General features: G+C 48.8%; 2 protein-coding genes across 2 annotated transcripts in view; both read left to right on the top strand.

Moving 5' to 3' along the window:
- Positions 1-1,460, top strand: part of LOC311309958 (serine/threonine kinase-like domain-containing protein STKLD1) — an 8,147-nt gene extending 6,687 nt beyond the window's left edge. Inside the window, exons 14-15 of the mRNA XM_084439326.1 lie at positions 268-347; positions 1,287-1,460. Of these exons, the coding sequence (XP_084295452.1) occupies positions 268-347; positions 1,287-1,364 (158 nt within the window). The 3' untranslated portion in view covers positions 1,365-1,460. The remainder of the gene's footprint in view (positions 1-267; positions 348-1,286) is intronic.
- Positions 1,461-2,162: 702 nt separating this feature from the next.
- Positions 2,163-20,637, top strand: fnbp1a (formin binding protein 1a; the record flags this gene model as incomplete). Its single annotated transcript, XM_084439328.1, has 17 exons — positions 2,163-2,192; positions 3,316-3,431; positions 5,482-5,538; positions 7,513-7,663; positions 10,021-10,083; positions 10,371-10,475; positions 11,122-11,136; positions 12,604-12,732; positions 13,214-13,360; positions 15,942-16,136; positions 16,452-16,646; positions 17,083-17,097; positions 17,344-17,453; positions 17,964-18,096; positions 18,777-18,904; positions 20,049-20,185; positions 20,459-20,637. 17 exons carry the CDS (start codon positions 2,163-2,165, stop codon positions 20,635-20,637), a joined length of 1,905 nt encoding a protein of 634 aa, XP_084295454.1.
- Positions 20,638-22,015: the final 1,378 nt, after the last annotated feature.

The raw sequence follows: 22,015 nt of genomic DNA, 5'->3' as shown, positions 1-22,015 counted from the left end.
AAGTGGTTATACTCTGACTAAATAAGTGTGTTGAATGTATGAAATTTTACAGTTTTTACATTAGTGATAAAGAAGTGGGTATACTCCGTAACTTCGTATACCCTCCACTACACCAGAGTACTAATCTATTGCTGCGAATTAGCATTAATGGACTAACGAGACCTCTGTAGAATGACACTACTCTTCCCTATAATGTCTTCTTCTGTGGTTCTGCTGTGATTCTACTTTATTTCGGTTGTGTTTCTACTGTGTATCTCTGCCGGCCAGGTGAGGTGGTCCCAGAGCTGGTGTCGGACAGCATCCCTGAGGAGCTGGAGCTGGTGGAGAAGCAGTTTGCTGCTAACCAGGTCAGTCAGCTCACGGCGACGGTGGTCCATCCATGTTTTTTGCGCCATGTCCCAGTTGAATCAGTAACGCTCACTCCTCAGTATTAATACCTCACACCTGCGGCGTCAGATTGCTAGATTTTCAAGACTCAAGATCTGTTTTTCAGTGGTGTTTTTGAGGGCTGTTTCTGCCAACCAAATGTTACTTTTTAGGGATGTTTGTCTTTTACTGTATTTTAAGGCAGAAGCAAAACAGGGATTTACTGCTAACCCTAACCCACTCTGTCTCTACTGCTAACCCTAACCCACTCTGTCTCTACTGCTAACCCTAACCCCCTCTCTCTCTACTGCTAACCCTAACCCACTCTGTCTCTACTGCTAACCCTAACCCACTCTGTCTCTACTGCCAACCCTAACCCCCACTCTCTACTGCTAACCCTAACCCTCTCTCTCTCTACTGCTAACCCTAACCCTCTCTCTCTCTACTGCTAACCCTAACCCACTCTGTCTCTACTGCCAACCCTAACCCCCTCTCTCTCTACTGCTAACCCTAACCCACTCTGTCTCTACTACAGTGCTAACCCTAACCCCCTCTCTCTACTGCTAACCATAACCCACTCACTCTCTACTGCTAACCCTAACCCCCTCTCTCTCTACTGCTAACCCTAACCCCCTCTCTCTCTACTGCTAACCCTAACCCACTCTGTCTCTACTACAGTGCTAACCCTAACCCCCTCTCTCTACTGCTAACCATAACACACTCACTCTCTACTGCTAACCCTAACCCACTCTGTCTCTACTGCCAACCCTAACCCCCTCTCTCTCTACTGCTAACCCTAACCCCCTCTCTCTCTACTGCTAACCCTAACCCACTCTGTCTCTACTACAGTGCTAACCCTAACCCACTCTGTCTCTACTACAGTGCTAACCCTAACCCACTCTGTCTCTGTACTGCTGCAGGAGGTGACTCTGCTGGTCAGACAGGCCCTGGCCAGGATAAGAGACTCTGGACACGCAGAGACAACCAACTCAGCTTGACCACCAGGACTACAATCCCCCCCTACAGCTGTGGCTACTGCTGTATTTATAGTAACCTCAGTCTGTCTGTATTACGTTTACTTCCTCTTCAGCACACAGCCCATAAAGATAATGGTTGTTGGTTCACTTGTATTCTGGCTCTCCCTGTTGTTCATTCAGATTCTATTCTATTTTCATTATCTACCCATTGATCATGAGGCTTCAGATTCAGATTTGATTCAGATCAATGTATTGCCATGGTTTACACATACTAAGAATTTGTTTAGGTTGATGGTGCATACACTGATGGAGACAACATTAGACAGGGTGCAGGACAGGGCAGATCAGAGCGAACACAGGACAGTGCAAATACAAAATATTTATCTGCAAAAGAAAAAGTACAAATGCAAAAAGCACAACATATACAGAATGCAGAGCATGAACATGTATCAGTTTAAATGCAAGTGTTGGCAGAGAATGGTTGTTGTGAAGTTAGAACTATTAGTTTTCATATCCATCCATCCATCCATATCCTCCATCCCTGTCTGGCGCTCGAGATCACCAAGACTCGGGAGGCAGGGATTCTACGGTGAGGCGCGCGGCCGCGGTCTGTCATCAGGCTTGTCGGCGGGCGGGTGCCCCACATGTACAGCGTTCCTCGCATCGACGTCTATTATGACAGAATGCGACGGTGAAAAGGCTGCACGGTTACCGGGGGGTGGGTTTATGGAATATATTATCACTTGAATCTAGGTTTCTTCTATCACTGGACGCATGCATACAAACCGACGATCATTCGGAAGGAATTGCACCGAAACCATGAGTTGCAGCTGGGGCACGGAGCTTTGGGTAGGTATAGTCTTGAGATCACGACGGCGTGTTTCTGCACGGTCCTAAGCTATAGCAAACCGACGTTAATGTTTTTAAAGAATCGCATTCATCAGATGTCCGTGTGTCGATCCGTTGTCGTTAGCGAGCGGCGGGAGCTGCGCGAGAGCAGGTCATAGCAACAAGGTAGCAGCTTCGAGCCGCTGCCATCATGCTTCCCAAGGCGCGCGCACGCCGCCTTTATTATCCGAGCGAGAAGAGGAGGCAACGGCCCGTTATCCCGTTATCCTGAGCAGCAATGGGGCTGACCGGGATTAGCTTATGCACCTTACTGCTGCTACGACGGACAGATACGAATATTTGTTGTTTATTGCATTAGAATGCAAAACTGTTTTCCATTTGAAATACACAATATAAGTTTATCGTGATTGTAGTTGCAGGAAGAAAAAAAGCCTCCGTAGTTAAATGAGATGGCTACCGGTGTAGGTTAGCCACTCGCTATACATTGTAACGAGATATGTTGGCTCTCGCGGTAGAGAATCGTGAAACGTTATGATTCATTTCACAGTTTGATCCGGCTCCATTTTGATCAATTAAAGCTATTGTATAACGGAGACTAGATCCGCGTATCCGTGTCTGTCTGTGTGCAGCCAGGTTGAACAGGTTTGGCGGACTTCCTTGCGCCAGCAGCCAGGGCCTAGACCAGACCGGGGTAAAACTCATTATATGCAAGCAATTAACACTATAGCCTAAGCATAGCAGTTACCCTTTAACGAATAGCCCAAGACACACACACATAGCCTACAGTAGTCTCCCGCAGGGCCAACCTGGTGCTGAAATGCTAAATATAGCCTGGTTCATCTCAGGTTTACACCAGTACAATGTGGCCTAGAGTCGTATCGGTGAAATTAGCATTAATTAACATATTAAAAAAACACTGGGTTCATGCCTTTAGATGTTAGATTTAGTAGGAAGATTCAACTTAACTTGAACGTTCTTTTGATGTTTTTTTTTCCGAAGCAGTGTGGTGAAACGCATCAAGGACCGCATTGGAAATAATATTAGGCGATATCTTCTAACCCGTGAATAAAAACAGTCAACCAATGGAAACACCATCCTAATCATGTTCTCTCCCACCTCCCAGGACCAGTTTGACAACCTGGAGAAGCACACCCACTGGGGGATAGAGTTTGTGGAGCGCTACACCAAGTTTGTCAAGGAGCGGTCAGAGATTGAGCTCAGCTATGCCAAACAGATCAGGTACTACAGTATACAGTAACATCCCTCTCACACCTCATTGTCAACACTGTTTAATATAAAAACACAAACAAAACACAGTTGACATGAGCATGCAGTCAGTCTCTGTCCAGCATCCCTGAATGGATGAGCTAGTTGAGGGGTTGCTTTGCTCAAGGGCACAACGGTCTAGACAACTACTCATGTAGTCTAGTCTAGTGGAGGTGCAACAACTGAGAGAGAATGATTATAAGACAGCAGGACTTGTCAAATTACCCCCTAGGGGGATTAATAAAGTATCCATCTATCTATTTATCTACATGACATGGAGGACTGGTCAGCCCTAATGTTAGCCCTGTTGACCACGGGCCTTCACGCCACACCCGGAAGTGCAGGGATGGTAGGCGACGGCTCATCACCATGGTTACTCGGTCCATGCCCACCCCTGACCCACATTAGTTCGGCTCCAGTGGTCCTACTGTAGACTGGGAGAGAGAGAGAGAGTGCATTTGTGTGCGTGTGTGTGTGCGTGCGCATGCATGCTTGCTTGTGTGAGCTTGTGTGTGTGTGTGTAGGTTATGTGTGTGTACAGTCAGACAGAGATGCTGTGTGACACACCAGTGGATAGACAGATAGATAGATATCAGCTTTAATTTAATGATGGCTGGCATGTCTGTCTGCATCCCTTTCGCCCGAGGAAAAACTTTGCGACAAACCCCTTATCACCTCGATTAGCCGTGTCCCACTCCGAATATCACAGATCAGAAAGATTTCCCTACGCTGCGGATGGTATTGTCCGACACAGACAATGCAGGTCAGCTAAGGACAGTTTTTAGTATTGAACAGAGAGACTGAACAAACGGCAGTGGTTGTCACTTCTAATGGGCCTATAGTGGTACTGTGCCTCTGGTGTGTGTGTGTGTGTGTGTGTGTGTGTGTGTGTGTGTGTGTGGTGTGTGTGTGTGTGTGTGGGGTGAGTGATGGCGGGGGAGGTTTAGTAGCATTGTGTGTGTGTGGAGGGGGAATGGGTGGGTGAGTGCAGGGGGGGGCTAGGCTGGTCATGTGACCAAAGGGAAGCTGAGGGAGAGGGTGGCAGTCTGCCTAGCAACACCACAAACAAGCTGGCTGCCTGCAACACCTATCTGTCAGGCTGAGAACACAGGCTGGGTGCTGCTACTCGAGGGCCTGTTTGGATGCTAACTACAGCAGGGTCTGGTCAGATGCTAACTACAGCAGGGTCTGGTCAGATGCTAACTACAGCAGGGTCTGGTCAGATGCTAACTACAGCAGGGTCTGGTCAGATGCTAACTACAGCAGGGTCTGGTCAGATGCTAACTACAGCAGGGTCTGGTCAGATGCTAGCTACAGCAGGATCTGGTCAGATGCTAACTACAGCAGGGTCTGGTCAGATGCTGACTACAGCAGGGTCTGGTCAGATGCTAACTACAGCAGGGTCTGGTCAGATGCTAACTACAGCAGGTAGATGCTACAGCTGTAGAGGGTAGTTGATCTTGGGACGAGGCCTGAAAGCTACAATTGGGGGTGGATGCGAGCAGTAATCTAGGACTTGGCTTTTTTGTAATTCTAGGATCAGGCTTATTGTTTTATCTGAAAACTGAGTCATGGTGCTCAGTGCGGTTCTTGTCCCAGTTGTGTGCGAGTCCGCGCTGTGCTCAGTCCCAGATAGACTAGAGGGTAGCGAGTCCAGCTCTTGTCCAGATGTGGCATTGAGGTAAACAGATGAAGACATAATCCTACTGTTGGCACCCTGTCCCACAGAGAACACTCCCTCCACACAATAACCACAACTAGCCTCTCTCTATCTCTCTCGCTCTCATTCTCTCTCTCTCTCTCACTCTCTCTTATTCTCTCTCTCTCTCATTCTCTCTCTGTCATTCTCTCTCTCTCATTCTCTCTCTCTCACTCTCTCTTATTCTCTCTCTCTCTCATTCTCTCTCTCTCATTCTCTTTCTCTCAGTCTCTCTCTCATTCTCTCTCTCGTTCTCTCTGTCTTCTCTTTGTTTACCTCTGTCTCCATAGTAACAGAACTAACACTGACCCCTGTCCCTTACAGGAACCTGTCAAAAAAATACCAGCCCAAGAAGACGTCCAGAGAGGAGGAGGAGTACAAGTGAGTGACCAGACCAGTCTTCGGTGTCACATTATACTGTAACCTGTTATCGCTGGTCGTCATTACCACTGATACAGCTTTGCATGGTAACACCGTGTCCTAACTGCTTGCGACGCGAGCAACAGAACGCGACATCGCATGCTTGCTGTACTAACTGAAACCGTTAAATTTCCTGTTCTGTTACTTCATTTGTCTATATTCCCAACTGAAGACAGTTAAAGAAAGAACGCCTCTCAACGCGAGCGACAGGAGGAAAATAGGAACAGGGCGAGCGTCAAAAGGGCAGTTAAAACGTTGCGCCGCTTCGTGCTGCGTCGCTCGCGTCCAGTTAGGACATAACAATAGAAAACAAAGCAATGGAACACATTGTCGCTGACCCTCGCTCGCGTCGCGTGTAGTTAGGACATGGTGTTACACTATATTCTGACGCACTGTCAGAATATAACTTGTTATCACTGGTTATCATTAACACCAATACAAAGTCACACGGTTACACTCGTAACAAGGGTTACAATGTAATGTGCAGACAGACAGTGTGTAACGGACAGACAGTGTAACACTGTACAATGTAACGGACAGAGGAACAAAGTAACAAACCCGGGGTTAGATAGACGAGCAGGATTGTTCTGCAGTACTGTTCTATTACAGCTCCTCTGCTGCCTTCCCATCCCTCTTCTCCATCCTCCACATTGCCTTGTTACCAGCTGCCGGTGGGTAAAAATAGCCTCAGAGAAAAGCGCTATATCTGCTATGACTCAAACCATATTTACTGTGTGTGTATGTGTGTGTGTGTGTGTGAGAGAGAGAGAGTGTGTGTGTATGTGTGTGTTTGTGTGTGTATTAGTAAAGCCAAGTGTGTTCAGAAGGATTAGACATTCATTAAAGATCTTGTAGTCATCCTTGCGCTGGCCAGATCGACACTTCCTGTCCAGACAGGAAATGATGGGACGCTGCCGACAAAGGGTCAGAGCAGATAGAGCCGTATTATCACCAGGCCGACCATCTGCCCGTCAAACACACATCTCTGCGCACTCTTTCATACACAAATCCATTAAGCAGTAGGAGAACTGGGTCCAAATACCATTTGAAATCAGTTACAGTACTTACTTCTGCCTGGAGTGTCAGGTTTGCATATTTTACAGTGTTCTTATTAGAGCTGTGTTATTATAACCTACAGTAGGAGCCGCTTAGCCTGGTACGATCATCCCGTTCTCGCGAGCTCACATTCTGTTTCACTAACGCAGAACGGTCTGGCCTTCGCCTCCTCCAGAGCGATTATGCCAAAATCCAGACCATACCGGGCCAATCAGGGACTGCGTTTTAACTGCTGTCCCGCCCCACAGTGGAAAGCAGCCCCTGATTGGTTCGTGTCCCTGCCGCTCGCTAAACAAACATGGCGGCTTCCGAAGCAACGAGTGGTAATGTTAACGCTAGAAGAATAAACACAGCTATAAGTGCAGTTATTGCAGAAATAGACTTAATCACAACACTTAAACAAGAACAACAGTATGCACTAGCGGAGTTTCTCGGTGGAAAAGACATTTTTGCCGTTCTTCCGACTAATTAGCAAAAGTTTGCTGAACGCTCATTGGCTGAAGGTGTTTGTCTGTCAAGGCAAGTACCCCCGCCCACATAATCGCTCTCTATGGGGCGAAGGCCAGACCGATATTGCGGAGCGAAGCAGTGAGCTTGCTAGATCGGGATGGTCATACCAGGCTAGGAGCCGCTGTCCTTAACCTTGTTTTCTGGTCATGTGATTGTGTGTGTGTATGCGTGTGTGTGTGTGTGTGTGTGTGTATCTGTGCATATGTATGTGTGTTTGTGTGTGTGTGTGTGTGTGTGTGCGTGTGTGTGCGTATGTACATGTGTGTGTGTATGTGTGTGTGTGTGTGTGTGTGTGCGTATGTACATGTATGTGTGTGTGTGTGTGTATGTGTGTGTGTGTGTGTATGTTTGTGTATGTGTGTGTGTGAGCAGGTACACGTCCTGCCAGGCTTTCCTGATGACGCTGAGCGAGCTGAACGACTACGCGGGTCAACACGAGGTCATCGCCGAGAACCTGAGCACACACATCATCAGCGAGCTCACGCGCTACATCCAGGAGCTGAAGGCAGAGAGGAAATCGGTAAAGGAGCAGGCGTGTGTGCATGCGTGCATGTGTGTGTGTGCATGCATGCGTACATGTGTGTGTGTGTGTGTGTGTGTGTGATGTGACTGCTCCCCCTGTTTGATAATGCTTATGCCAGCTCAGCTGTTTAGCCGTGAGACCGTCCAGAGATTATGAATATGGTTTAGAGAAGCTCAGACAACTCAAACCTCCAGTTCTGCTACACACACCCCTCGCTCCCCCTCTTCCTCCCTCTCCCCCCCAACTCCCCCCCCCTCACCCCTACTCCCCTCTAACCCCCCCCTACCCCTCCTTCCCTTCCCCCCCATATGAATCAGAACACACATGCCCTGATGTGATTGGCTGGTGGAGCCATGTGATGATGTGAGTCCTCGTCAAGAGAGGAGGAGGAGATTGTGAGTTCATGCCCCACGGATCTAAATGGATTCGGATAGGTGTAAGCAAGCTGCAGTCTGCTGGTGATCCCAACCAGCTAATCAACAGAGGGCAAGCTGGGAGTTATCGCCACATTGCTCAGACCTGTCAGACTCCATCAGATCTCCACTAGGGGTGTGGAGGGGTTTGTTTACAGGTGGTTCTGTGTGGTCGGTAGAGGCAGACCACCTGGTGGTCAGGAGGAGGAGTCCTGTCTGTCATCACCATGATGCTACAGCAGCTACTTGGTAAATTAGCCGGTTGGGCTGAACTGGGTCACCTATCCAGGTCACTGGGGAGGGCGCAGACTGGTCCCGTAACCCCCGTGTGCTCGCGTGCACACACACGTACATGCACGCACGCACACACACACACACACACACACACACACACACACACACACACACACACACACACACACACACACAGAGCCTCTACTGTGGTCATTGTCCTGGTAAGTGGATCAAGTCTCTGTCTGGAGCTGGTGGCTGTGACTAATATGACAGGGGGAGGGGTGAATATGAGGGGGGAGCATGACTGTTCAAGGTAATGTACAACAGCCACCCCTCCCTCCCTCTTTCACCCTCTCTCTCTCTCTATCCCTCACACTCCCTCTCTCCCCCTCTCTCTCCCTCACAGCCTCTCCCTCTCTCTCTCCCTCACACTCTCCCCCTCTTACTATCTCCCTCACACTCTCTCCCTCTCTCTCTCCCTAACACTCTCCCCTCTCTCTCTCTCTCTCTCCCACACACTCTCCCTCTCCCCCTCTCTCTCCCTCATACTCTCCCTCTCCCCCTCTCTCTATCCCTCACACTCTCCCCCCCTCTCTCTCTCCCTCACACTCTCCCCCTCTCTCTCTCTCCCTCACACTCTCCCCCCTCTCTCTCCCTCACACTCTCTCCCTCTCTCTATCCCTCACACTCTCCCCCTCTCTCTTTCTCCCTCACACTCTCCCCCTCTCTCTCTCTCCCTCACACTCACCCTCTCTCTCCCTCACACTCACCCTCTCTCTCCCTCACACTCTCCCCCTCTCTCTCCCTCACACTCTCCCTCTCTCTCTCTCCCTCACACTCTTCCTCTCTCTCTCTCCCTCACACTCTCCCCCTCTCTCTCCCTCACACTCTCCCCCTCTCTCTCCCTCACACTCTCTCCCTCTCTCTCTCCCTCACACTCTCCCCCTCTCTCTTTCTCCCTCACACTCTCCCCCTCTCTCTCTCTCCCTCACACTCACCCTCTCTCTCCCTCACACTCACCCTCTCTCTCCCTCACACTCTCCCCCTCTCTCTCCCTCACACTCTCCCTCTCTCTCTCTCCCTCACACTCTTCCTCTCTCTCTCTCCCTCACACTCTCCCCCTCTCTCTCCCTCACACTCCCCCTCTCTCTCTCTCCCTCTCACTCTCCCTCTCTGTCGCACTGTCGTACTGTCGTAAAGTTATCAGATTGTCTTTTTCTTTTTCTGTCTTCCTCCGTGATGTTTCGCTTCGGTTTTCTCACCTCTGCCATGATATAATTGAGCTAAAAAATGCATGATATCCATAGACGCCGGAATAGTTAGCTACTACTGTGTTGTTTAAGCACAACATTGCGCATGCGCACTTCGACTGAATGCTGCGTCCCGGGGGCGCGAGTTTTAAAAGGTAATAAATGTCAATGTATTATCTTTCTGAGTAGACTGTTTGGACAATTCAGCTTACTTTTAGTAAATCTAATTGGAGAATTAGCACCAGACATGTTTGTAAAGGTCCAAATATCGCGATGTATTGCTTTAATCCAGTCAAGAACACACACATCAGCAAATCACGTTAGCCCTGACGTGCCTGGTCCAGTGGTTCCGTGTACGTTCTCAAACACGCAACATTTTGCAGCGTTTTTCGTTTTGTCTTTGTAACGTCACCCATCCTTACCAACGTTAACCCACCATGTCGTGTCTTGAACGCAGCACTTCCACGACGGCCGGCGGGCTCAGCAGCACATCGAGAACTCCTGGAAGCAGCTGGAATCAGTGAGTCACCCGACCCAGGGGGCCGTGCAGCGCCCCGGAGGAGACCAACACCAACACTTCACATTCAAGCGCTGCTTATTATTACGCACGCAGTGTTGGACTGTTAAGTCATTATAGATAATCAGCTTGTATTTACGTTTTATTTTATTGACTATATAAACCGATAATGATGGAAGGGATTGTTTTTGTTTAGCTGTCAGGGTGTTATCGTAGGGGAGGGTGGGTGTTCAGTGACATGCTGGGTAAAGGAAGTGTTAAGTAGAGGATTTGTCCGTCTGTCCTTGCAGAGTAAGCGGAGGTTTGAGCGCGACTGCAAGGAGGCGGACCGAGCCCAGCAGTACTTCGACAAGATCGACGCAGACATCAACGTCACCAAGGCTGACGTGGAGAAGGTTGGTCACTGAGGGATGCAGACACACACACACATATACACACACACACACACACACACACACACACACATACATACTGTACACAAGCACACACATACTGTACACACACACACACACATACATACTGTACACAAGCACACACATACTGTACACATACACACACACACATACAGTACATACTGTACACAAGCACACACATACTGTACACACACATACGTACACACACAACATACCCCCCTTCACACACACACACACACACACACATACATGCATGCACACACACACACACACACACACATATCATGCACACATACTGTACACATAAACACATACAGTATGCACATACACAAATACACACACATACACACACACACACATACCACACACACATTGTGATCCACCTGATCACTCTGGGTGTGTTTATCTGTGTTTGTGTGTGTAAGTGAATGTGCTCCATGCAGCCATGCGTAGCTCCGCCCAGGCCTGCTGCAGCATCTCTCCAGGGCTTATCAGTCTGGGTTCATCTGCAGCAGCCGAGACGAGACGCTCGTTATGGAGCCACCTTCTCTCTGGTCTCATCCTGTCCAATCAAAACAACGACAATAATAAAACTAACGCCATGTTTCTGTTCCCTCATGTCTTCAAGCGCTGCTCTCTCAAGGTAGGTGCCTCAGGTTTCTGTCCGTGTGTCAGGACCGCCCACATGTTCAGTCTCCTCCCATACACACTCACCTGTCCCGCCTCTCACCTGTCCTCACTAATTACCACACACACACACCCTTCAAAATAAAGGTCCCGAGAAATTAAGGCTGCCTTAAGATTCCACGGATGTGAAATTCTGTGTTAAACGTACAGTAGTAGTACATTGGTACTTTTCCTACGTTAAATGCTATTATTGTAAGTCGCTTTGGATAAAAGCGTCAGCTAAATGTAATGTAATGTAAACCACAGTGGATAAACATGTGTGCTGATATAAAGCTAGATTATTAACTAAATCAATCATCTACTGTAGGCAGAAAAACACATACACGATAAACATTATTCATTTTGATATTATGTCATAGCTCAGACATACAACAAAACACACTCTTAGAAACAAGGTACTGTACTAACTGTTCCTCAGTTGTTCCTGTGGAAGAACCATAGGACATATCTATGAGGAGAACCCTCTGAAAAACACTTCAAGAAGCCTTTTCGGTTCCAGGTAGATGCCTGTCATCAGACAAAGGTTCTATCTAGAACCAACTGAAAGGTTCTACCTGGAGCCTAAGACGGTTTTCAGAGATTTTTAGAGTTCTCACACATGGTATGATCCGAGGACCCTTTGTGGAATCCCTTTTCTAAGAATGTTGAGTGCGTTGTACCAGGGCCAAGATTCCGGCAGACCTAGGTTGAAATACTATTTGAAATACTTTAAATCACTTCAGCGTTTGCTTGAGTCTGGCTGGGGTGTCAGGTGTGCAGGCTTTGAACATTTGAGAACTGCCCATCGGTTCCATGGTGGCAGACGAGAGAAATCATGGACAGAAATGTATTCTCTCTCCATGATTCACCTATATAAGTGCTGTCCAGATTTTAAATAGTATTTTAGTATTTCGACCCAAGTCTGGAGCCGACAGAGAGAGAGACAGGCAGACAGACAGGCAGACAGACAGACAGACAGTCAGACCGGCAGACAGACAGATAGACAGACAGACAGACAGACAGACAGACAGACAGACAGACAGACAGAGAGACAGACAGTCAGACCAGCAGACAGACAGATAGACAGACAGACAGACAGGTTCTTTCCATCTGTGTTTCTCACCCGTGTCCTGGTCAGCATCAGTGTCCAGTGTACCTGTACTCCAGCGGGCTCTGACTATGCATGCCCCCCTCCTCTGTACCGTCTGTGTTTCCATGCTCGGGGGGAGGGGGGGGGGGGGGGGAGGGGGCGTCCTCACGCATCGGTGATGGTGATCGTCTACCTGGAGAACTCGGCAATGTTACGTTACGCTGTCTGGATCTCACTGTCTTTTTCTTGTGTGTGTTTGTGTGTGTGTGTGTGTGTGTGTGTGTGTGCGTATTTGTGTGTGTGTGAGTGTGTATTTGTGTGTGTGTGTGTGCTTGTGTGTGTGTGTGTCTCCAGGCGAGGCAGCAGGCCCAGTTGAAGCAGCAGGTGGCTGAGGACAGTAAGCAGGAGTACCTGACCAACCTGCAGAAGTTCAACAAGGAGCAGAATGAGCACTACTTCACCCTCATACCACACATCTTCCAGGTACTACCGCAGCATCTCGGAGAGGGTCTGTGTGTGTGTGTGTGTGTGTGTGTTTGTGTGTGTGTGTTTGTGTGTGTGTGTTTGTGTGTGTGTGCATGCGTGTGTGTTTGTGCATGCGTGTTTGTGTGTGTGTGTGTGTGCGTGAGTGTGTGTGTTTGTGCATGTGCGTGTGTTTGTGTGCGTGTATTTGTGTGTGTTTGTGTGTGTGTGCGTGCGTGAGTGTGTGTGTGTTTGTACGTGTGTGTGTGTTTGTACGTGTGTGTGTGTTTGTGCATGTGTGTGTGTTTGTGCGTGTGTGTGTGTTTGTACGTGTGTGTGTGTGTGTTTGTGCATGTGTGTGTGTTTGTGCGTGTGTGTGTGTTTGTACGTGTGTGTGGGTGTTTGTGCATGTGTTTGTGTGTATGTGTGTGTTTGTGCATGTGTGTGTGTGTGTGTGTGTCAGCCCCAGTAACCCCCCCCCCCCCCCGTGGTCCTGCTGCAGCGTCTCCAGGAGATGGAGGAGAGGAGGATTGAGAGGGTGGGAGATGCCATGAGGACCTACTCGGAGGTGGACCGCAAGGTCCTGCCCATCGTCAGCAAGTGTCTGGACGGCATGACCAAGGCTGCCGAATCCATCGAACCCAAAATGGTGAGTAGAGAGCAGACGTGCAGGGTCAATTGCGTCATGACATCGATCAATTCTTTTTGGTGCTGTTTGATTTGTCTCACTTGTGGCAACTGTGGGGCTTGTCTGTTGGTTTCCTTGATACTGGGTAAGATGCACCAAGGGCACCCAAGTAACTGACAGTATGTGGAAATGGTGATCATACCAGGCCTGGGAGAGAATAGAGAAACACAAATACTCTCCCCTATACATCCTGTCCCCTATAGAGTCTGTACAGACTCCCCTACATGTCCCCTATAGAGTCTGTACAGACTCCCCTACATGTCCCCTATAGAGTCTGTACAGACTCTCCCCTACATGTCCCCTATAGAGTCTGTACAGACTCTCCCCTACATGTCCCCTATAGAGTCTGTACAGACTCTCCCCTACATGTCCCCTATATAGTCTGTACAGACTCTCCCCTACATGTCCCCTATAGAGTCTGTACAGACTCTCCCCTACATGTCCCCTATAGAGTCTGTACAGACTCTCCCCTACATGTCCCCTATAGAGTCTGTGCAGACTCTCCCCTACATGTCCCCTATAGAGTCTGTACAGACTCTCCCCTACATGTCCCCTATAGAGTCTGTACAGTAGACTCAACAAATATGCACATGTGTATCTACTGACCCCAATCAGCTGGTGGATAAGAACAGACTAGACTTGCAGGTGCTTTTTTTAGACATTTTGTGTTTAATATGTTAATGTGTAGTCGGAAATACATTGGACAAACAGTAAATGGTTTTAAAGTGTTGTTGTTCTGTATTTCCACGTGAAAGACCAGTGAAACTCAAGAGAGAACTGGAGAGAGAGAGAGAGAGAGTCTTGGGAGGAAAGGCAGTAAAGGGTTAATCCGCTGATTACAGGGACTGATGAATTATTAAGAGATCAAGACGCTGCTGCTTCGTTAGCAGCTGTCCCGCTCCTGCGCTAGCGGGGCGGGGCTTGTTGCTAGGCAGAGGCAGACGCGGGTGTCACTGGCGGGGCTGCTGGCTGCGAGTCATCATCATCATCATCATCAACATCATCATCATCATCAGGTCTCCTGCTCGGCGACGGCGCCGTGCGTAGAGCCAATCAGATTAATCTTCTCCATTTGGGTCGGTCCAGTGCCAGGTCCTCGGCCTCAGCCAGCGATAAGCCCGTTTGGTACATGTCCCCGGTGATGGCATCGGTCCAGGGAGCGCGCCGGGCAGCGCGGTCTCGGTTCCAGCCGGCGGCTTTTGGACGGAAGTGGCTGTCTGCGAGTGTGACAGGTGTATTCATTCATACACACCAGCTCTCACACGTTTGGCGCGAGGCCCTGTCTCGCACTGAAATATCAGCAAAATACTCTTGTTGCGCACGTGCGCAAAAGAAGTCAAGCGTCACAGACTGGACTGTGAACTCTGCCCCGCTGTGTCTGAGCCAACCCTGACCAGCGCCGCCTCCCGGCTTCTAATTGGCTCCGAACTATTTCTTCCCTCCTTTCCGCTAATCCCTGCTAATCTCAAACGTGACTGGACGGGTAGAAACATGTCAGCCTCTGCCCTGCTTCTGCCTGTCCAGTCCATGACAGATCAGTGCTTTCTGTAAGGACGTGCAGAAGGATGGGATGCATTTGCGGAGCGATTAAACGACTGCAGGCCCAGGTCTCAGTGACGTCATCATCCTGCACCAGATGAAGGATTCTAACGTGCGCCACCACGGCTGGCTCGTCTAAGTGCTAATTACTGAAGCATCAGCAGTTTTGTGTTAGTTTCAGTTCGCTGCCCTCCAGCTGAACGCTACAGATGGTGTGTGTGTGTGAATATTCATATCAACTGGATTAAGCAGTCAGCAAGCAGTCAGCAAGAACTGACTAACTAACCCAGCATGAGCTAGATTTTTTTTCCTTTATAAGCCTTCACTGCAGTAAGAATATAAACAATTAACAATTTCTCCCTGGGGATCAATAAGCTATCTATCTATCTATCTATCTATCTATCTATCTATCTATCTATCTGTCTGTCTGTCTGTCTGTCTGTCTGTCTGTCTGTCTGTCTGTCTGTCTGTCTGCAGTATAACTTAGCAGCAGTAGCCACTAATAGCCTACAGTACATTAAGTTAATCAGTGCAACAGTTCGACTCTGCTTTCATTCCTGTTGATTCTGTTCTCATCTTATTGTAATTTGTTACGAGAGCCGAACAACTGAAATTGTCTTTTGCTTTTCTATTCATCAACACCGCTCCTTGGACACAGTTCACCTGCTGAATAAGTAGTTACTGACAAACAACTCTAGCAACTCACTCCCCCCTCCTCCTCCCTTTCCCTCCTTCCATACACCCCTCCTCCTCTCCTCTCCCTCCTCCCATGCACCCCTCCTCCTCTCCTCTCCCTCCTCCCATACACCCCTCCTCCTCTCCTCTCCCTCCTCCCATACACCCCTCCTTCTCCTCCCTCCTCCCATACACCCCTCCTTCTCCTCTCCTCTCCCTCCTCCCATACACCCCTCCTTCTCCTCTCCCTCCTCCCATACACCCCTCCTTCTCCTCTCCTCCCCCCACGCTCCTCCCATCCTCCTCCCCCCTCCTCTCCCCTCCCCAGGACACACGTCAGGTGGTGGAGACCTACAAGTCCGGCTTCGAGCCCCCGGGGGACGTGGAGGTGGAGGACTACAGTGTGTCCATGAGGAGGACGGTCTCCGAGTCCAGCTACCTCAACACCACCCGCGGGGAGGCGGGCAAACACAGCCGCCGCAACAGCCGCGGGAAGCTCTGGCCCTTCATCAGGAGGAACAAGGTGAGGAGGAAGAGGAGGGTCCGTGTCGTAACGGGCGCCGGGGCCCCCGTAACGCCATACAGTCGCACGCCGTTAGCGTCACAGCGGCGGTCGCGGCCAGTCTGTGACACGGCTGTAAGCCACCTGTGGTTTCAGTGACGCACCTTTGTCTCGATGTGCTGCTGCCTGTCTGTCGCGCTGCTGATAACTATCTCTCCGTCTTCGTCCCTGTTTCCCATGATCTTCATCTATTTATTTGTTTGTTTATTTGTTTCATTGGTTCACTTTGTTTATTTGTGTATTATTTCTGTTCCTCGTCATGTCCCTCACCCGTAGCTCATGTCTCTATTAGCCTCCCCCCGCCAGCCCCCTCCTCCCCCTCCCACCTCCCCCTCCCCAGGGGGCGTGGCCAACGGGCCCCCCTCACCCCAGCACGCCAGGGAGCCCCTCCCCCTCTCCCACCGCCTCAACGAGTTCATGACCTCTGGATCCAAACACAGGAGACAGTGCCTACGCAGCCTGAAGAGAGGGGTAAGTTAGGGAACGTTGTCACACAGAGAAGGGAAGTTTAAAAGAAGCAGTGTGTGATTTCTGGTGGCATCTAGTGGTGAGGTTGCAGATTGCAACCAACTGAATACAATTACAATGGGATTATACACTAGTTAATACATACTTATAAATATTATATTCAATTTCTACACAAAATATTGCCACAGAATTCTGCACACTACACCTTTAAGTTGGCTCACAATAAGGGCTTAGAGGTCACATCGGGCCCACAGGTAGGTGCAAGAGGGATGCGTTGTCACTAGTAGGCTGATGGTCCAGTCTAGCAGATGTGCGTGGGGTGAGTCGGCCCGCAGACTCATGGGTGGGATTGATGTATGGATGCTAATTGTAGCCTAGCCTAACGCTAATTCTATATCTTCCTCTTTCCGTCTGCACTTGTCTCCTATGATATCGACAGCTGTCTCTCAAGCTGGTAAGTGCAACTTCACTTCCTGCAGGTTTGATATCTTGTGGTTTCATATAGAAACTTAATCAGTCCACTGCAAACCAGTGTTCAACTGAGGTGACAGAGGGCTAAACGGTTCATATACTGTCCATATAATCTTGTGTGTGTGTGTGTGTGTGTGTGTGTGTGTGTGTGTGTGTGTGTGTGTGTGTGTGTGTGTGTGTGTGTGTGTGTGTGTGTGTGTGTGTGTGTGTGTGTGTGTGTGTCCTGCAGGGTTCAGGACCAGAGGATTGCAGCCACCTACCTCCGGAGCAGAGGAGGAAGAAGCTGCAGGCCAGGATCAACGAACTCAACAAGGACATCCAAAAGGAGCTGGACCAGAGGTAGGCTAAGCTACAGCAGGCTAGTCTCAGATCGGCTAGGCTATATTAGGCTAGGCTAAGCTAAACTAAGGCTCGGCTAGACTAGACTAGGCTTTGGTACCTTACCTTGTTTGTTTATTTATTTTTTTCTATTGTCAAAGCACTTTGAATTGCTTTTGTGTACGAAAGGTGCTATATAAATAAAAGTTGATTTGATTTGATTTGGTAAGCTAGGCTAGGCCAGGCTTGGCTTGGCTTGGATTGACTAGGCTAGTCTAGGGTAGGCTAGGGTAGGCTAAGATACAGTAGGCTAGCTACTGTATATTAGGCTAAGATAATCTAAGGTAGGCTCTGCTAGATTAGGCTAGGCTTTGGTAGGCTTGGCTATGCTTGGGGTGGGATTTATGTGAATAAGAGAGGAGGAGGAGAGAAGAGGAGAGGAGAAGAAGTTGGGAAGAGGTGGAGAGAGGAGACTAAAAGTTGGAAGATAAGGAGAGAACAGTCGTCAAACTTTGTCTTTGGTTCTGGCAGGGACGCCCTGACCAAGATGCGGGACGTCTACATGAAGAACCCTCACATGGGGGACCCCGGCAGCGTGGACCCTCGTCTGGAGGAGGTCAGCCAGAACATCGACAAGCTGCAGCTGGACGCACGCAAATACGAGGTGCGTGTTGGTTTTGATTTGAGGTTTCCGAAAGGTCCCCGGTGGTTTGAGGCCGGGCCTGGCCACTCGACAAGGGATTTTCCATCAATCCATTGCTGACCATCCCAGCCCTTGAGCAATGCACTTAACCTCAACACTAGCTCATAATTGTGTCTTGGATAAAAGGGCCTGTGGCTCCTAAATAATTCAAACATAAATACATTTGAGCTACTTTACAGTCAGTTGTATTATACAAAGGCAGGGTTGGGGTCAAATCAGTTTGAATTTAAAACAAAATAATAATTGTACAATTTTATGTCCAGATAGATCAGATGTTTTTTTATAAGATTGAGACTTATATGATAAGAAGAAGAATATTCATAGAATTCGTAGAACTGCAGAGGTATGAAGTGTACCCATTTATGGTTAATAAAACTTGTTTGGGAGATACAGTATGAGTTTATCTTCATATAAATGCGTGTGTGATGTGTGTGTGTGTGTGTGTGTGTGTGTGTGTGTGCTTGCGTGTGTGTGTGCGAGCGTGCGTTGGTGTGGGTGTGTGTTGTGTGTGTTTATGTGTGTGTGTGGTGTGTGTGTTTATGTGTGTGTGTGATGTATATGTGTGTGTGTGGTGTGTGTGTTTATGTGTGTGTGTGTTTATGTGTGTGTGTGATGTATGTGTGTGTGTGTTGCGTGCTCAGGGCTGGCTAGCGGAGGTGGAGAGCCGGCTAGCAGAGAAGAGCGACTCCCAGAGGAGACAGAGCGGCCTGTACGACTCCCAGACCACCACCCCCGTCAGCAACAACCACGCCCCCGTCAACAGAGAAAGGTACTGCACACACACAGAACCACATCCCTAGACCTGCATGTCATTATCACCTCTGCCCCAGCGACAGCTCTTAGAACTTAGAACTCATTCAATTTTGGAGCTGATCCGAAGCACGAGTCCGGTCCACAGTCCGCCCAAACACGGCCGGCCATTCTCCTCATTCTCTTTTTTGAACCAGGATTATGCAAAAACTACCAGACTGATTTTCATTAAACTGGAGGGGAGGGGTGCAGCATGGGCCAACTTACAACCTCTTAAATTTTGGAGCGGATCTGAATAACGGGTCGGGTCCACGGGCCGCCCAAACACAACCGGACTGCCCATTCACCTCCATTCATTTTTTGGACTATGAGTACGCAAAAAGTACCAAACCAGTCTGTGAAGGAGTCATGTGCCACCTTAGAACCCATTACATTTTGGAATAGATCCGAATCATCTACGAATGAAAACAAAACTTAGAATGAAGCCAGCTCCCTGTGTGGGGGTGCTAGAGACACGGGGTTTGGACTGGGTTGTGCACGGGAGGAGCCCGGAGTGCACCGCACTGCCCCCCGCTAGCTGTGACCCGAGGGGGGCACCACAAAGCCAAATACAGCCACCCATTCACCTCTAGTCATTTATACCTCCGCCCCAGTGAAGCATGAGCCACCCAAACATTGGCCCATTCGCCTCCATTCATTTTTTGGACTAGGATTACACAAAAACTACCACACTGCTTTTCATGAAACTCAGTGGAGGAGTGTAGCATGGGCCAATTTAGAACCCATTCAATTTTGGCACAGGGCCACGAACTGCATTCAGGGGCGGAGGTCTGTGCTCTAGTCTTGTTTGCTTTTTGTGTTATCGCTCTGTCTGCATTGTAATGTTGCTTGTTGCTCTATGAATGCTCATTGTCTCTCTATATTGTCATTTGAAGTGTTTGTAATAATCTGCCCAGGGACTACAGTTGAAAAAAACTTTTACTGCAACATTGATAAATGTGCATTGTCCCTGTAAAAATAGACTAAATCAAGTTAAGTACATTAGGTACACCTGGCTACATCTACTTACATCTACACCAAGCTACAGTATACTAGTATACTGAGGTAAACCTGTCGTCCTAACGGACTGTCTATCCCTGTCTGTCTGTCTGTCTGTCTGTCAGTCCGGACGGGAGCTACACAGAGGACCACAGCACGGAGCACCACTTCAAATCCCGCAGCACGGAGTTCGACGACGACTTTGATGATGAAGACCCTCTCCCCACCATCGGAACCTGCAAATCCCTCTACCCCTTCGAAGGTACCTCCCCCTCTCTCTATCTATCTATCTATCTATCTATCTATCTATCTATCTATCTATCTATCTATCTATCTATCTATCTATCTATCTATCTATCTATCTATCTATCTATCTATCTATCTATCTAATCTTGCTCTAGATATCCTACTAGTCCTTAGTAAGGTGAACATGCAGGCATTGTTAGTAGGGGATGGATGGATAGATAGATGGAACAGATGGTGATGGTGTTTCTGTGTGTGTGTGTGTGTGTGTGTGTGTGTGTGTGTGTACCAGGTCAGAACGAGGGCACCATCTCCATGGCGGAGGGCGAGCTGCTGTACGTCATCGAGGAGGACAAGGGCGACGGCTGGACGCGCGTCCGCAGGAACGAGGAGGAGGAGGGATACGTGCCCACGTCCTACATCAAGGTGTTCTTCGACACCAACGCCAAAGGTGCTATGACCTACATATGACCGCAGCACACAGAACCCGACATGACGGGACTACGTAGAAATGACATACGGACCACACGACTTGCGAACTGCGTAGAATTTACATGTGAACGTATGAAGCGACTGACATCCCTGCACAGAAGTGACGTTTGAATTACATGTACCAGACATATGAACCACATATACCCCTGAGATATGGTGTACATGTTCAGTGTATGTTGGAGGGACACTGGCTGGACTGAATCCATGTGAATGTTGACATCTCCTCTGCTGTCTCAGAGGCCTGCTCCAATCACCTGTGAGACAGAAACTCACAACTACGGAATAACTCTGTCTACATTTGTACCAGTGCTTTTTACTTTACCCCATCCTGCACCCTTTACGACTCACGTTGGAGTAATCTTGGTGTGTGTGTGTGTGTGTGTGTGTGTGTGTGTGTGTGTGTGTGTGTGTGTGTGTGTGAGTGCGCGACGCGGTGTGTATCGTGTGTCTTGACAAGGTTTTAGACCTACTGCCCATATCAATATCATAGCCATACCCGCCAGTCCTCAAGGATAATGACCGTGTCTCTCTATGTACCAGAGTCCCATGCACAGTCTGGCGTTGTTATGGGAGCACTCTGTACCTGACGATACCCCGCTCCTGTCTGGAATATCTATATCTGCATGCCTGAGCACCCCCCACCCCCCTCCGCGCTGCATGTCTAGTATGCTGTATATCTACGCTCCCATCGGGACTTGACCGGGCCCTGCATGTGCTCACCACCGCCCCCTAGAGGCCGCCTGCTTACCTGCATGTCCCCCTGGTGCAGCCCGGCGTAGTATGAGTGTAGTGTCTTCTGTTCCAAGCTATGTACTTGTCCCCAAGGCTGGGGGACTGCTCCGTTGAATGTCACAATGTCGCAATAAGTTTACGAGGGATGGGGGGGTGGGGCGAGATTGTCTTCTCTGACATGTATTCTGGAGATTGTCTTCTCTGACATGTCACCCACATGTTGTCATGCAACTCCCATACTGTTTAATCCATCATCCGTCCATGATCCAACCATTCCATCATATCTGTTTATTTTGCATGTTGCAACAGTCAGTTACAGTTACAGTAGTCAAAACCAGAGGACTGATCATAGCAGGAATGCTGGGTAATACAGTATGCTAATTAGAATACAAACGCAACACAGGCCATCTCTGGGGGTGTGGTCCACAAAGCAGGAGACAAAGGTAAACAGCAAACTTTAGATATCAAGTCTATTATACAGCATTTATCAAATAAATCAATAAAAACAAAGTTATTTGAAAGTGTTTTTGAAAGTTAGCTGGCTAGCTTATTCATCCTGCTTTCTGGAACACTCCCTTTTCTGTGATTGGCTGTTAAGTGACTGACACTAGCTCTCTCTCATGTC

The sequence above is a fragment of the Borostomias antarcticus genome, assembly GCF_949987555.1.
Source record: "Borostomias antarcticus genome assembly, chromosome: 6".
Classification (NCBI taxonomy): Eukaryota; Metazoa; Chordata; class Actinopteri; order Stomiiformes; family Stomiidae; genus Borostomias; species Borostomias antarcticus.
This window is presented reverse-complemented; position numbering and strand designations above follow the sequence as displayed.